Source organism: Chanos chanos, chromosome 12 (assembly GCF_902362185.1).
Source record: "Chanos chanos chromosome 12, fChaCha1.1, whole genome shotgun sequence".
Lineage (NCBI taxonomy): Eukaryota > Metazoa > Chordata > Actinopteri > Gonorynchiformes > Chanidae > Chanos > Chanos chanos.
The window spans coordinates 14,717,270-14,733,525 of record NC_044506.1 but is presented as its reverse complement, the minus strand read 5'-3'; the positions used below and the strand labels follow the sequence as shown (position 1 = coordinate 14,733,525).

At 40.5% G+C, this 16,256-nt stretch overlaps 2 protein-coding genes across 2 annotated transcripts; both read right to left on the bottom strand.

Annotated features, from left to right (window-relative positions):
• Positions 1 to 92: 92 nt before the first annotated feature.
• On the bottom strand, positions 93 to 4,125 carry eif3i (eukaryotic translation initiation factor 3, subunit I). The gene is made up of 11 exons (XM_030789591.1): positions 4,023 to 4,125; positions 3,321 to 3,413; positions 3,027 to 3,114; positions 2,793 to 2,858; positions 2,313 to 2,462; positions 2,085 to 2,212; positions 1,851 to 1,961; positions 1,580 to 1,669; positions 1,283 to 1,356; positions 540 to 632; positions 93 to 347 (listed from the first exon to the last, which is right to left on the bottom strand). The coding sequence occupies exons 1-11, from the start codon at positions 4,023 to 4,025 to the stop codon at positions 266 to 268; spliced, it is 978 nt and encodes a 325-aa protein (XP_030645451.1). The 5' UTR covers positions 4,026 to 4,125; the 3' UTR covers positions 93 to 265.
• Positions 4,126 to 4,571: 446 nt separating this feature from the next.
• txlna (taxilin alpha) lies at positions 4,572 to 12,775 on the bottom strand. Its single transcript, XM_030789588.1, has 11 exons — positions 12,718 to 12,775; positions 11,785 to 11,964; positions 11,171 to 11,431; positions 10,735 to 10,826; positions 8,905 to 9,075; positions 8,415 to 8,609; positions 8,051 to 8,170; positions 7,828 to 7,902; positions 7,543 to 7,635; positions 7,187 to 7,282; positions 4,572 to 6,628 (listed from the first exon to the last, which is right to left on the bottom strand). Exons 2-11 carry the CDS (start codon positions 11,954 to 11,956, stop codon positions 6,284 to 6,286), a joined length of 1,620 nt encoding a protein of 539 aa, XP_030645448.1. The 5' UTR covers positions 11,957 to 11,964; positions 12,718 to 12,775; the 3' UTR covers positions 4,572 to 6,283.
• Between the last annotated feature and the right edge of the window lie 3,481 nt (positions 12,776 to 16,256).

The window sequence follows — 16,256 nt, the reverse complement described above, 5'->3', positions numbered from 1 at the left end:
TATAAATAAAAAGTTAAAAGCAGGCCGCTCTGTATTCTCTGAGACTAAAGAATAATAATTAGTCTGAGAAAAGAAATCAAACACAAAAACCCACTATTTCAAATCCAGTTTATTTGGAATATGATTCATTAAATATATGGTATTTCTTCATTGTGTTTTCCATGTAAAACTCTGTGTGTAGAAAAACAGGAGGTGGGACTGGTGACGGCAAGGGGCCGATGATCTGACCGATATTTGAACTTTTGTACTGGATCAGTAACTGGGCCTAAGCCTCCAGTTCAAAATCAAAGTACTGAGGGTCAAAGTAATGAATCCTCACGTAACCATCCTCTCCTCCACTGCTGTAACTGCAAAACACAAATCACAAAAATATCAACATTAAACTTTAAAACAACAGAAGTCATCCATGAGAAACTAGCTGGCACAGCTTACATGTGACAGTAATCATAATATTATTTATGATTTGTATCACACCACCGTCACATCTATAATGTTACAGGTCCTTTCAGCAGAGAGGCTGACTGATTTGTGCAGCTTACCTCTTCCCATCGGGGTGGAATGCCACACAGTTGATAGGTCCGAAATGACCCTTGACCCTCCCAAACTCCTCCTCATAGGCTGCATGGAAAAACCTGGTAGGCAAAGGTGAAAAGGTTATTCACAGAACAGACGGATGACAAAGATGAACACATATATGAACACACAACTCCTCAAAGGTTTATATAAAGGAAAATTCAGGATCAAAACCTATTTCTTCAGAAAGTTTAATGTAACTGACATATAGTGCTCCTTTAAAATGTTCAAGTCAGGGTTATTACAGTTTTGAAATTTTCATTAGTTTTTATTTTTATTTAGTCTTTCAGTTTAGTTTCACGAGTGCATAAGTAGTTTTGGTTTTATTTTTATTTTGAGGAATTCATTAGTTTTAGTTTAGTTAATTGGTTTTAGTGTTAGTTTTTCAGATATTAGGAGGAAAGCCTTGATTTACAGAAGCTGAAAAAGGAATAAAGAAACTAAAGCGAAACGAAAACGAAGCTGATTGTACCTGCAATTCTATTTCGTTTTACTTTGCGTTGTTCACTGTAGTTTTTATCTAGTTTTCGTGTATTTGAAAGTCGTCTTTTTACTTTTATTTCACTCAACGAAATTCATTTTCCTCGGCCAGTTTTAGTCTTAGTTTTTGTTAACTATAATAACCCTAGTTCAAGTACAACTGAACCAATCAAATGTTTGTTAAAAAAAAAAAAAAAAGAACCGAAAGGCTCCTCATTTTCACACTAACCTGGCCTCAAACTTGCCAATCCTTGTGGAGGTGGTCGTGACCTCCATGGCCTCCTGTCCTCCTCCCATCACCACCTAAAAATAAGACCAAAAAAAAGTCAATGGTCATGTGACGTCTACTCAGCATGAATGACTCATCATCTACCACACACTGAAAGTCATCTTGGGGCTTTGCAGACTTTGGAGCTCAAGTTCACTTTTTCTCCTCGTTACGCCAGGCACATTAAGGCAATCACTATATGTAAGTGACTGAAAAAACACAGAAGGAAACAGCAGCAGTGCAGCTACCAAGACTTACGTGGTCCATGATGGGCGAGATGGCGGCCGAGTTTACAGGTCTCTCAGTCTTGAAAGTTTTTATGTGTTCAAGTGACGTAGAGTCAAACAGCTATGACCGCAATCCCCCCCCAAAAAAAAAAAACAAAACAAAGAAACAAAAAAGGATGATGAAACATACCTTTCCTAGATTTTTAGGATATAAATGACTATTTTCAGAAACATGTATGTGTATTATATAGTGGTAAACTCATTCTAAGACCCTCTCCTCTGCTGAGAGGTTCGGCACAAACCTTGGCAGTGTTGTCTTTGGAGGCTGTGATGGCCATTGTGAGATCCACAGACGGCTGGATGTCATTGATTTGCTTGGTGTGTTCCTTTACCTTCTTCAGCACCTCACCAGACTACACACACAAATACATACACAATTTTAAAGCTTAAATGACCAACATTTATCAAACGCCAATAAACTGCAGGAAAAATATTTGTAGGAAAAACAGATTTAAGATCAAATTAAGGTTGCGAACCTTAGCGCTAAACTGGTTGATTTCACCATTTTCGTGACCGGCGATGACAAACTCTCCAAGCGGCCCCCAGATCGCACTTGTGATCCTGGACTCACTGCATGGTACAGATACGTAGGGCTGGTTGTCCTCTAGAGGAGAGAGAGAGAGAGAGTAAATGCAAGCAGACCTTACAGAGAATAAACGGCTATCCACGAGACAGTGATATCATAGATAAGGGTACATATTTACCTATCTGTTGGGGGTCTCGCAAGTCAAAGAAGTTCAGGTAACACTGGTAACCCATCTGTTTGTCGGTGGAGAACATGATGATGTTTCCACTGAAGTCAAAGCCACAGGTTCTGACCGCTGAATTGGTCTGAAGCAGTGCTAGCTGCTTGCCTGACATCATACAACTGTTATTAGCATACTCCTTTGCACAGAGCTCATAACATGTTCATATAATACTTCAATTTTTCCCACAGTATGCCAACACAAAGAGGTGAAAAGTGGAATTAAACATTTTTTTGATATTAAGGGCATAGACTGTAATATTAGGAAAATTCATTTACACATAAAATAGTCTGTGAATGATTTCATAACACAGAAACTCCAGGAATCAATGAATGGGTCATATGTAAACATTGTCTCTGTTAACAGCTCATTTGGTTCTGTGAAAATGACCTGCGTGTAAACTCTTCATCTCGTAAGCTAAAGTGGTGCCACACCTACCTGTCTCACAGTCCCATAATCTGCAGCTGTTATCAGCAGATCCCGTCAACACACTCTTTGTGTCCCCTTTAAGCAACCGCTAAGGAAAACCAACTCTCTTTTCTCTCTGTTCACAGGTTTATCATTAAATACAAATGTAAAAGTGTCATTTTTTTCATCAGAAAACATATTTGTACAAATTTGTAAGTTTTACACAATATAATATCTTTTTTACAACTTCTGATGAAAGGATACAGTCAACATCCACACACCACACAGCACCAGTGTGCCCATTGTAAGTGCCAAGTCTTTCTCCATTTACAGAGTACCACACGTTTGCCACCTGCAGAGAAAAACAAGCCTTTTAACACAATGGAACACCAAAAGCCACTGTATGTCACGAACATGCAATAACTGACAAACTGTTACAATAAGATGCAGAAAAATAATACTAGTAGTTTAATACTACTAGTTTAAGTAGTTTAGAAACATGCACTGGAGAACTAAAAATATGTAGACTCCAGCTTAAATAGTGTTCATCCTTCTTACCGTGTCCTTGGCCACGGAAAACAACAGGTCTCCCTCTCTGTTGTATTTGATTTGAGTAATGGACCTTTCATGGCCCTGTAGAAGAATAGGTTTCTGAAAGAAGATGAAGAAGATTTAAGTACCTTCTAGAAAACAAACAGTGTCTACGAAGAGTGAAGTCAACTGACAGTGAAAATATCACAATAATAGGTGGGCAGGATAAAAAACGATATGAGAGGCCTTGATAAAATTGTTTCATCACCCAGGTTACAGTTCGCGTAATGAATTGAACGTGGTATTAATGAATGTTAACATGAACCAAGACAATTTTTTTTTTTAAAAAAATGGCGAAATTTAAGGTGAAAAGGGCTTCATGAAAATAACGCTCTCAACATGACTAACCAGCAGTAATACAATGAATGTTAAGGGACCAGATGCTGTGAGATGCCGGGCTAACGTAACCTTAGGGCTAAAGTAATTTATGATCCACATGAAGAAGGTCTAGCGACTAAGCCATTGCAGTAAAAACACATATTTACTTCATCCCAGACTTGTTCCTTTACTGAACACATCTTTTGTGCACTTCGCACTTAAAGGGGTTAGCATTAGCTATGTACCAATAGCAGGCAAGCGACTCAGGTTCAACTTTAAGATAACCGATGGCCATCAGTTAATGTTCTATATTGTTACATAAACAACCAAACAGTCACAAGATTCACTCACCATTATAACTGCGCTGTTAAATGCACTGACTTTTAGTGATGGTGTGATCAATCCAGTAAAGACAATTCAGTACGCAGTACGCGTGCCGTTTCCAGCCCGGAAGAAAACGGAAGAGGATAGAAGCCGTTTCCTGCACGTCACAAAACCGCCGTGAACATCATGTTTCTCTGCTCTCAAGCGCCGCTCCTAGACCATTTTGGTGAGCCATTCTAACGATGCTCAAATGCATAACATTTCCTTTGAAAAACAGATCGGTGTGAAACTGCGACTCCGCGCTCTTAAATTAATTTATTTCCTAATCCACTTTTCATTGGTTACGTTTCTCGACAATGCTTAATATGGGGTGGGGGGGTGGCGCTTGTACACTATGCACGTTGGTAAATCCACTTCAACGCAAAAGAAGCATAATTTAACATTTTGTGGAACAAGACATCTGCTTTTATGGACATAAGTATTTAGATGGTTTCATGTTCAGAAATAATCCGTTCACTCAGTGGATGATAAGGTAAAGTTTTAATTTGCAAATTATGTATACAGGGTATGACAAAGAAAAACAGAGAAATATAATCTTTGGTACCTATTCATAACAGTAAGTGGGTCCAGCACCAGTGAGTTGCAGCTGAGGGAAAACAAAAGGGTTAAATTGCTGTCTCTTAATTTATCAGATGATATGTATGATGTGTTTCTCACAACACATTTAAATTCCTCTGTATGAGAATACTTAAATACTAACCAACATTTGGAAGACTTTGCATGAAGAAAAAAGTCTACCCCAAGTATAACTACTGGTCTATGGATATTTTACACCGTTTCATTGGTTGAGGGACAAAGAATACTTCAATGCCAGTCCAAAATTAAAGACCACCCCCCACCCCATTAGAGCATGCAAACTTTGAAAGTGAGAAAAAAATCCAACCATTCTATAAGAAGCATGCTCCTGACATGTAAGCATAATGTGAGTCAAACAATATACGTTGGGTTGTTTTCCCCACTGCTTAGACTTTGAGTGCAGAAGATTATATGAATGGGCCAGAGGCTACATTTGCATAGAAGTAAAGATTTCATATCAATATAACCTTTATTTCACCTGATTACATACAGAGGACTGGACCTGCTATGCGACTCAAATCATTAACTCTGAAGGTAACCCGACCCACTTACACAGACAATCATGTTCACATGCACACATACACGCACTCACACACACGGAAAGTATGAAAAAGATGGTCCGCTACGAAGAGTGATTACTCATCTAACATGGAGCTTTCTAGTCAGAGGAGAAGAAAAAAAAAATGTGTGTGTGGTCAAAAATCAGTGGTCAAAATTTTATGTAAGTGTATGCTTTGCTTTCTCTGTGATGGAATGATATTTGAAAAACAATAAAGTGAAGTATATGAAATGAGGAATGTTGGACTGACATTTCTATACTTAGCGATGGCTTTAGAAACAAATATTATGATAGCTCAGCTAACTAAAATGTTGCAGGATAAACATGCTACAAATTGAATTGTGCAAAAACTTAAGAACAAATTAAATAACATCTAATGTATGATTTGTATCTAATGTTGATGTTATAAAAAGATATTTACTCATTCTAAAAGTTTAATATTCTGATTTTGGAAATATGTTCTTTCCACCAAAAACAAACATTCTCTTTATATTGTTGATTTAAGACTTGTTTAAACACCCCTGAACCAAATTTTCAGTTGCCTTCATCTGAGTTGCTACTACAAGTTAAGGCAACTAATGGAGAAAGAGTCCCAGCTTATGCCACACCCCCCATTTCTATTGCATTTAGAGTAAAATAACATAAGAGCAATAATGTTATCAAGCAATTCAGCCACATTTCTCCGCTCATTAAGTCAAACATTCAGAGAGCTATACACTCATACAGACATATACATAATGGACCATTCAAGCTCCATCATTTACACAGAGGTTAAGCATTCCAAAGCAGCAGCAATATTCCATGCCCCTTCAGTGCATAAAAGCGAAAAAATTTCTACGAGTTAGAATTTTCATATTGGAATGGACTAACAAAATGGGCACTGGGAAGAGGGGTGAGAGGGTAAAAATGCAGAGAAAGAACCATCTTGAAGGCACAGTCTTCTCTGACACAATGGTGAACCCCCAAAAGGAGACCAACACAGACAGAGCCGTGCTGGCAGCAGCAGAAGGACCAGACTGACTGACAGACCACTTTGTTGGGGGCTGGTGAAGGAGGGGAGATTGTGAGAGGGGTTTAGCCCAGGCAGAGTGACTCAATCTTGGGCAGTGAGGGCACTGGCCTCCATCTGACTCTCGGTGTCAGTCTCTAGATCTGGGCCACAGTGGCACGCCTGAGCGCAAGCGGTGGGCAGAGTCTCTGGGTCTGGGTCTGGGCTGGTACTCTGGGCGGGGCTGCTCTCCTCAGAGTCTATGGGTTGTTGCTGTGACCCCTCTTCCGTGCCCGCCCCCGTCTCCTGGCCTGTTCCGTTCTCTGAGTGACTGAGGTCTTGGACTTTCTTACTGAGCTCGTTCCGCTCGATCTGCAGAGCCCGACAGAGCTTCTCCAGCCTCTGAACCTTCACCTGCAGGTTCTCAAACTCCTTATCACATAGTGTTTTCTGCGAAAGACAAAAAAAAACAAAACACGACAAAGAATTCAGAGTAATCTCTTTTTGCAGAATGCTGACAAATCTGGTCTCAGACACAGTCTCCTCCTGAAGTCAGGAGAAAGAGGAGCTGAACTGAGCGCTGCAATGAGCGAGATTAGCACATTAGTCCTTTAACATGTGAATGCAATCCCTCCTTCTTCCACAATACCAGTTCCATAGTACTGTCTTAATTCTGCAGGTATGCAATAGCCTGGCTGTGAGTGATCACCCGTAAGCCAGGAGGGGGAGAAAGGCCTGTTCTACTGCACATGACAATCAGTTAACTGTGGGTTCCCAGTGAGAGCAGAACAGCTGGGATTTGAGCCAAGCATCAAAACAGGACACAACTCTTCATTGTTGCCTTTCCTTAACCAGCTGTGTCAATAAGACTTCCCCTCTTATTATTTCTTACGAGTAAGAAACACAGTGAATGTCGTTTTTCAGGTCACTGAGCACAGGTAAACATAACGGCCAGGTGTATTATATGTGATGTCTGTTTTATTTGTCACACACTAGTGAAACATTCACCTCTTCTGCCATCTCCAGCAGCACTTTGTTACTGCTCTCCCACCGCGACCTGTACATGGTCGTCTCCTTCTCCAGCTTCTTAATCTTCTTTGTCATCTGAAAGCCAATACAGACAGAGATTTGACACATTTTCAGGGCATTTGGTGAGTGTTTTCCCAGATCAGACTGAGTGGTTAAGGGCATGAAGCCAACACCATTAGGCCGACGTATTAGTCCAGCATCCGCTGAACCTGTAACAGTGCAATGAGAGGTAATGTATACATTCATTCAGGCTAGGATTACATCGGGTGGCGGTAAGTCTTATGTAAAGAAATGCCCTGCCACATGCACCAGTTTCAAAACAACACGTTGTTTACCTTCTCCATTTCCTGCTTGAACGTTGCAAACACCTCGTTGCTTTTCGAGAGCGTGTTCTGGAACTCCTCAAACTTCTCTGTGTATAATGACAACTAGAAAGAGGGATGGGTCAAGCAAATTAAAAACATGAGGCAAAAACGTACTGGCCATTGTAACATGACTGTAATTCAAATCAAAAACGCTTGAAGTGTTTTACCAGGACTCAATCATACAATTTCTCCTCAGAACAGAACACAAATTAAAGACCAGAAAAAGAAGACTAGATAGTCACTGTTGACCCGTACCTGCTGTTTGAGGTGAACTTCCTGCTGTTTCATCAATTCATACATCCTCTGAGATTCCACTGCTTCTTTAAGGAGCTGCGCAGATGAAAAGAACCAGAGTGAGAGAAAAAGAAATGCTGCAGTCCAATACCTCAAATTCTGCTTCAAAACAACACCCTGGGTGTGGTGACCCTTTGCGACAATTCAAATGACCCCGGAGAGTAAAGGACAGCGAGAAACTCACAAACTCTTTCTCCTTCTGGTGGCGCTCCTCTGAGTCCTTCAGCAGAGCCTGGGCCTGGTGAAGCTTGGCATCCACCAGCTGCTGTTGCAGGTCTTTGTGCTTGAACACCTTGTCAATGTGCTACAAGAACAAAAACAGACTGGTCTCATTATACACTAACGTCAGCTTCTCCTTCTGTTTTGAAGCAGTTCATGTATTCAAGCCTACAAAAGACTGATTAAAATCATACTCGGATGCAGAGACAGTATTCTCTGTTCTCTCCTGCTTTCTCTTGTACCCTCCATCTCCACCCGCCTCAACCCATGATCCCAACACACTCTTTCCACGTCCATCCCCATACGCTGTGACCTTGCTGTCTCCATACCTCTTCCCGGAGCTCGTACTGCTCGATGAGTTTCTTGAGTTTTTCCGCCAGCTCCACGTTCTCCTGTCTCAGGCTGGCGTTGCGCTCGTTGTGCTGCTCCATCTGAGCCTGGATGTCGTTCAGGGTCACCTGGAAGTGTGCCGTCACCTCTTTCCTCTTCTCCTCCTCCACGCGGGCGCGCTGTACTCCCTCCTCCTGCAGAGCGGTAAGAGTACACACATCTATTTAATCTAAACGGAGCAGCAACGCTGCTGTACGCACCACTGGCTAACCTTCATTTGAGGTGCATGACTCCGTCGAGTATGTGTCTACGTGTCTTTGTCGAGGAGGAGACGTACTCCTCAGAAGCCGTTGTTTACTATACTTTTAATATTACGCAAACAAGGGGTTACGCGGCTCTGAACTACGCTAAGAAATGCGCTGGGTGTCTTTGCGTACCAGTAAAAGGCTTGGTAAACGTCGGCGCTTTTTACCGTTTGCGTTTGCGTACCTTTAGCGTGCGGTTGTGTCTCTGCAGTTCGCGACATAAGCTCTCCAGCTTGCTGCGAGCCAGGATGGCTTTGCTGTGCTCGTTCCGCAGGTGGTCTTTCTCCTGGATCAGCTGGGTCTGCTTCTTCTGCAGCGTCCGCATCTGCTTTTGACTGTTACGGTGCTCTTCCAGCTAAAAGAAAACCACACAACCAGAACTGGTTTTCAGTACGCTATCGCACAGTCACAACAAACTACTCTGTTTCAGTGCTGCTTTACCTGGAGCTGAAAGCACAGTGACACAGTAACATTATCAGACAGCGAGAGGCAAAACGCAGCAGAATCAGTTCTGACTTCCCGACACGATCTATCATGACATTTGGATTCTGTGCCTCTGAAAATCATCTTCAAAATATCGACAAGCTTTTTAACACAGTAACCAAGTCGCAAACTGATGCTGAAATGTTACTGAGCTGGAATGAAAATAAAAGACTTCATCTCAACATTTCTGCTAAATATTTTTCTTCACTTAAAAAAAAAAGAAAAAACAATTCAGAAGACACCAGAAAAGTCACTGTAACTGAATCAAGCCAGCGCAAATAAACAAACAGCTCCCCCTGACACCGAGTCATAATTTTGTACATAGTTCCGAAGCGTGTCGTCATGTATTGTCTCTATATTTCCAGAGAAATGATACCAGTGTCAAAGAAAGCCACGCCTATTCCAGCCACGGTTGATTATATCAACACAGAAGTCAACTCATCCATCAACTAACGACTAAGCGGTTTAGAAGCTTCAGTGAACCTCTGTAATGAGCCAGAAGAGCCACCCGGTTCCTGATCCCTCTTTCACAGAGGCCACATCCATAACCTTCCTCTGTACTCCACAGCTTCTCAGTGACTCTCTTAAACGCCATTATGAACACAACAAAGACACACAGACCAATGCACAGCAAACTTTACCATGCTCAGACATTTTCCAAATGACATGGCTTTGCGTTTTCATGTCCCACGATCCAACTGTGCACAGTGAGTAGGAGTACTGCATTTATTTGAAGTTAACTGCCTGTTAAGATGGTAACTGTCTAAGTTTAACTGGGTTCGAAATATTTAAGATCTTTGTAAATGCATACACACGGTTCATGCGTCTGAAAACAGAGGCGTGTGTTTTAAAACCGAAGAATTTAGGATTTTGAACATATCTAATGTTTTCTAGGCATCAGAGAAAGTGATGTGTATCGAAAAAGCTTTCTGGATCTCACTTACCACAGCCAAGTTTCCCAACCTTCAAATGCCTCATTTACATACCCCCATCCAATGAATGTACCTCACTGTCAGTGTAAACATTCCATTATCCACATACCAATGATACTGCTTTTCTAAACTGACTGGCCCTTCCTGTTTTATATCCCTTTTTCACAACTGGCTAAATAGCCTTACCACCACATTACCACTGTGTGGTGCATGGCATGGCGACAATAACCCAAGTATACTTTACTAGCCAAGCCAGCACATCTGAGAGAGAGAGCATTGCTATCTGGTTAATCCACTATTGTCTATCTGACAGTCTAAAATGAGTATGTGAGACTGAACAAGTATAACACTGCTTCTCTAGGGATGGGTAGGAACTTTGTGCCTTGCTATTGCATTATATCCACATCACCAGCCAAACTGAGCATCAAAATTAATCTGTGGAGCTACTTACAGTGAGTGGGATGGAAAGCAGAATGTGTTTGACGGTAACGAAAGTTTGGAATTGTTTAGTCTGTCGTGAGCGTCTGTTATTAGCCAGTGACATTTTCAGATGGGCCATAAGACAGGACTTAGTAGTGGAATGAAAGAGAGAGTCTTACCAGTTCAGCGTATTTCTTACACAGGCCTGCCAGTTTCTCCTCAGGAGTGCTCAGTGTGTTCAGAGTCTGCATAAGGAGGGTTATCTCTTTGCCTGAAGCCAAGAAGTAGGGAAGGCATTTACTCACACCTAATTAGCTTGTCGTAAATTTTCAAATGAACAAGACACATTCATTTATGACTCCAAAAAAAAAAACAAAAAAAAAAAAACTGATCCCCAAACATCAATTCAGAGAACATTAAAGTTGTGGCAATTAAATACCTTCTGGGGGAACAACTCAGCAAGTAATCAGATTCCTCTTTATAGGTTAACGAGCTTGCCGTCTGCTTTACGACACTGTAATGTTTGGAGGGGCCCATTCCACAATCTCAGGTGAGACCACAAAGAGTGTAATCATCTATTACACACTCCTCGCTGGTCACCGTTGATACACTCACCCAATCCTTTAACTTTCTTCTTCTCCTGTAACTTCTTCTGGTCCTTGTCGGCGCTCCCGTCTCCGTTCAGCTTGGTCCCCTCTGACTTGCTGTCCTCTCTCTCGACCAGGCCGTTCACCTCCAGACCGTCAGCTTGACCATTGGGCAGAGCTGCATCCTCACTGCCATCCTCCTGACAGTACGTGTTGAGAATGTCTTCCAACTGTCTGCTCAGCTCCTCTGCCATGTCACAGGACCCAGACACAGCTCCAGCCTCAGGCGCTGTCCACAACAAAGGGAGGAGAGATGGTGAACCCTCCGGGAGAGGTACAATTTAGGCACAGTTAAGCTGAACTTATTTATGGATGAACCAGAAATTCATGAGCTAAGCACAGCAAAGGAAGAGGAAATAAGCAAATGGAACTAATAATGTTATAAAAATACACTTATGTAACCTCTTAAAGTAAAGATTTGACACAAAGCACTTATAGTGCATATCATAAATATTGACCAGCTCTATGAGATGTCTAGTCAGATTCCATCAATCCCCTTTAAGTTATGTGGAACAATTTATACTGCTTCAAAATTGTCTACATAAGCTTATTTCTTGGAAGTGTTATTTGTGACTGACTTACATCCTTCGTCTTCTTTGGGGTCCAGGGGAGGAGTGCTGGTACTCTCTGTGTTTGTTTCTTTCGGGCTGCCTGGCGCTTCTGCGGGCACCGGGCTCGCCGCCGCTTCGGTCGCGCAAGCCTGGGAGTCTCCGCTGCACTCCTCAACTTGATCTTCTGTATCTTGCCTCTTCATCTCTAGGCCTAACACCCAACAACAGCCGTGAGAGCGATACCGAAAACGTTTACCGACCACATCAGCTTACAATGTACATTAAGCACACAACAAATAAAATAAACTTCTGGTTTTTTTCCACTTCTTGAAAGACATACTTTAATGACATAACAGTCAAATACCGACCGACAAGTTCAAACTCTATGGACGACTTGTTTTTCATCAAAGTTTCAGAGAGTAACGTGCAATAAAACTGGAAGAATCAAGTTCGAATCAAAAATTCTGCCAATATCAAATTTTAGCTCGACTTCTCCAGTTTAATTTTCCGTCAGTTTAACAGCTTCCAAATGCGGTTAGTAGCCTACAAGTTACTGCCTGGAGTAGTTTTTCTGCATTAGCTAAGGAGTCACAAACCATGCTGACAAAGGCTAAAATACCTTGAAAGGAAATTTAAGAGTAAAACCAAGCCTTGTCAGTATCGAAATGGACACACATTCTAGTTGATAAGCTTAATCAGATGCTCAGACCTCCTAACTGGAAACATGCTGCTAACTAAAACGAGATCAAACCTTAGCAACTCATAACAGAAACGACATGCACACTTCTGTTAGCATATCGCTAATGCTTGCTCGCTACCGCCAGCTAGGTGAAATGCTGGCCAAGGTAGCACTCTAGAAAGGATCCGGAGGGCTAGAACAAATCGAAGTCCACCAAATTATTCACGGAGTAAAGCGTCATTTTAACTATATTAATTTAATACAGTGATAAGCATAACCCATTACCAGAGTCTCGGGTCCAATACTTCAACAGAACGTTTCTTTCCTTTTACCAACTGTCACCGGAAATGCCAGGGGGACACTCTTTGATTGGCCAAATGAGAAGAAATTGCGTTTCACGTTGCATGGATTTCTGGGAGTTGTTGTATTTCACAGATTTGGCATTCCGCAAGACACAGACTCCGTAGTTCAATGAATATATCAGTAAAGGAAAGCATCGTAACCAAGATATACTTTTTGCCTGTTCACTGGCTGTGTTGGCTGCATCTTATCTATGGAGAAGATTTAATCATTTCACATCCATATGAACTGGACAATTTAATTAAAAGTTCATTAATCAACATTAATCATACCAATACGGAAAAACCATTACACATATTCATTTGACCATTCTGACAAACCGTGTTGGCTGTGACAGGTAATGTTTGATTTATATCCAATCAAAACTACTCATACTGATACTTGTTTAGGTATTTATCGTAGATCAGAGACTAATTATGTTTCTACATTTGGGCACATATTTTGAGCACATATTTTAGTCTTTACCTGAAGTAAACATGACCCTGAATATGCCTTGCACCATTTTAGGGGAGCCAGAGCCAAAGTCAACTTTCCTGGTTGATTTCATTGAATACCCTCTAGTGCAGGAAAAGGAGGCAAACACAGGTTGCAACAGAAAGGTATCTGATTTTATTTATTTTGTACAATATTTGTAACCTGGACAAAACATTTTTTTTAAGTTCTTAAATATTTGTTCAGTATCGGTTACTGTTAATGTATATTTGTATGTCTGTATGTTCATGTTCATGTGTGTGACATGTGTTATCGGTTTCCTGTCATTCATTCATACCGTCGGTTAAGTCAAGTCAGTCGCAGTGTAAGATGGGTAATATTAGGCAAAAAAAAGGAAAACAAAGATTTAAATATAAATACATTTAAAAGGAAAGAAATTACAGGACCAGAATACCATATCCACCAAAAGTCAAAATATCATGTATGAAAAAGATTTCACAAACATGTGGCATTGTAAACACAGGTAAGTTAGCAGTATTTGACACAGCCAAGCATATATCTGTGGCTTGAGCTTTAGAGGAGACAAAAAGTCTCAAGATTCAAACATCTACAAGATTGAGGACGGAAGACCAGAAAGACCCAATCTGACTCTGCACATTTATGGCCTTTTTTCTTCTTCTTTTTTTTTTTTTTTTTAAATAATTTCTTTTGCACTTCTCAGAAGTCACTGGTAATGCATCAGGAGAAGTAGGAGAACTATTCCTTCAGCAAATTGTGTCAATGTAACACCTTGTTCACACAGTCCTGCTTGATTTTTTTTTTTTCTTAAATATCTATTTTAGTGTAAATTACACTGCCTGCTTCATGAAGCCCTGAATTCAGTTACAAAAAAAGAAGATGTAACTTCATTTAAGAATATTCCATAAAGAGTGTAAAACCTGAAAAGAAGACAAAGAGAACAAGGTCTACATCTCTGGAGATGTATCTGGAGAGTGCGTCTTTCCAGAGCTCCTAGTTCTTCCTTAAACCTTTAATGCCCATGTCAGCCCATTGATTAAAAGAAAGAGAATACAGCCATCCTCGGTGGGCATCACAGCAATTCACACTGCCGTGACTGGTTGTGTTAGGATTAGAGATTTTTTTTTTTGGGGGGGGGGGGGGGGGGGGGGGGGTGGTAAACTCAGCATGTCTCCAGTCATCTTGTCTTCAATGGATGACGCACAAATAAGAACACAGAGACAAACACTGCATGTCCTTAAAGGCAGAAGAATTAAATAAGTATGTGTACGTGCTCTTCCAACAACTGTAGAAGTTTGATTTGGTACATCGATTAAATGAGAGAAAACTCTGAGATGTCGTTGTCCTCAACTGGGTCTTTGCCAAGAAAGAAAAAAACGAAACAAAAAACAAAAGCCATAAGAAAAAACAGCATTTCAATTGCATTGGCCTCAGTTTAAAAAAAAAAAAAAATTGTAGATAAATTTCAACAAAATAAATTAAGTAATTTTTAAGAATAAAGTTCTACTCTGATTCAATTTTACCAATTTGGTGTACAAATAGTAAAGAATGCCACGTCTTAAAAGAAACTGTGGCAGATTATGTAACTTTTTTGATTAATAAGATAAGGATAAAGAGCAGCAATATTTTTGCACAAAGTGTGTGCACATTCAAGTTAAAAAAAAAAAAAAAAAAAAAATCAAAGACAGATACGTGTAAGCTTCCAGTCTTTGTTGGTCGGATTGGCACTTTAGTGAATAAGAGTGCATTTTCAGCTTCGTTTTATTTACTTGCATTTTTTTTCTTTCTTTCTTTCTTTTTTTTTTTTTTTTGATCCACTGATTCCACCTTGCCCAATAATCTTTAAGACCATGGGAAACAGGAGAAGGGAAACTGTAGCGTACTGATATTAGCTATCTCATCATTCATTTCTCCTCTACATTTCCTCTCCCTCTGGTGTGGACTGATTGCTGGGTTGTAGCATTCTTGTAATATGCTGGAAAATTCCCTTTGTGCGCAAGTTTCTCCGGGTTGCTCACTTAGGTATGAAACTTAAGGTCAGAGAAAAACTATAAAAGCGTTACTCAAACAATTATATGACAATGCAAGAACAGGAGTTTAAGCCAACTACAAAGTCAAAGTACAGTATGTCTCTATCATTTCCTCTTGCATAAGGTACATCCAACGGCTCAAACAATTTGTGGATTGCAATACCTTTTTTGCCTGTCTGCTCGCTTCTAGTCGGTTCTTTTTTTTTTTTTTCCATTTAATTATGAAAAAATACAGAAATTGTCGCTGTAAACTACTCAGCTGAAATGTTGTCTTCCACAGAACTAATGCTAGATAAAGCCTCTTGTGAGAACACAAACATACAACAAATGCTCCCTTCACAGAGCTCCTGTCAAGTCAATGTCACAATAAGTTCTGTTATCCATTATCCCCACCCGCTTCCCCAACCCCCCAACCCCGCCCTACACAAGCCCCACCCCTCAATCAATTAAGCGCCCATTGTCGCTGGTCGGTGTGGTGTAGAGGTAGTGGAAAAAATGCTTCCATAATAAAACGAGAAAAAAAAAGAAAAAAAAAATCACAACGAAAGCAAGTCACAGTTTTTCATTTCTCTGCTTATGGAAAAAAAAACCTTGGGGATTATATGTTTTCCAGAAAAATAATCTTTTTTTTTTTCTTCTTTTAATTCCCCATTTTTTAAAATAAGCTGCATCCATAAGCCACTCCTACACCAAGAACCCTCCACCCACTGAGAATGATATGAATGCATTTTTACTTTTAGAGGGTGATGGTTTCAGCAGGTCGTTGAAGTTGAAGAGAGGGCTAAGTGCATTCATTCAAAAGTGCCGAAAAACAAGGGAAGGGGAATCAGAACGAACTGCATAAGAAAACAGAAAGCAATGGAAAAACAAAGATGCAGAGATACGCATTCTTAGGTAGATTATGGAAGCCATTTTCCCAACTGTGTTGTGTATTCCTCATCTGTATATGGCATGTGCGATGTGTGCTGGTCTTGTGTGTATGTG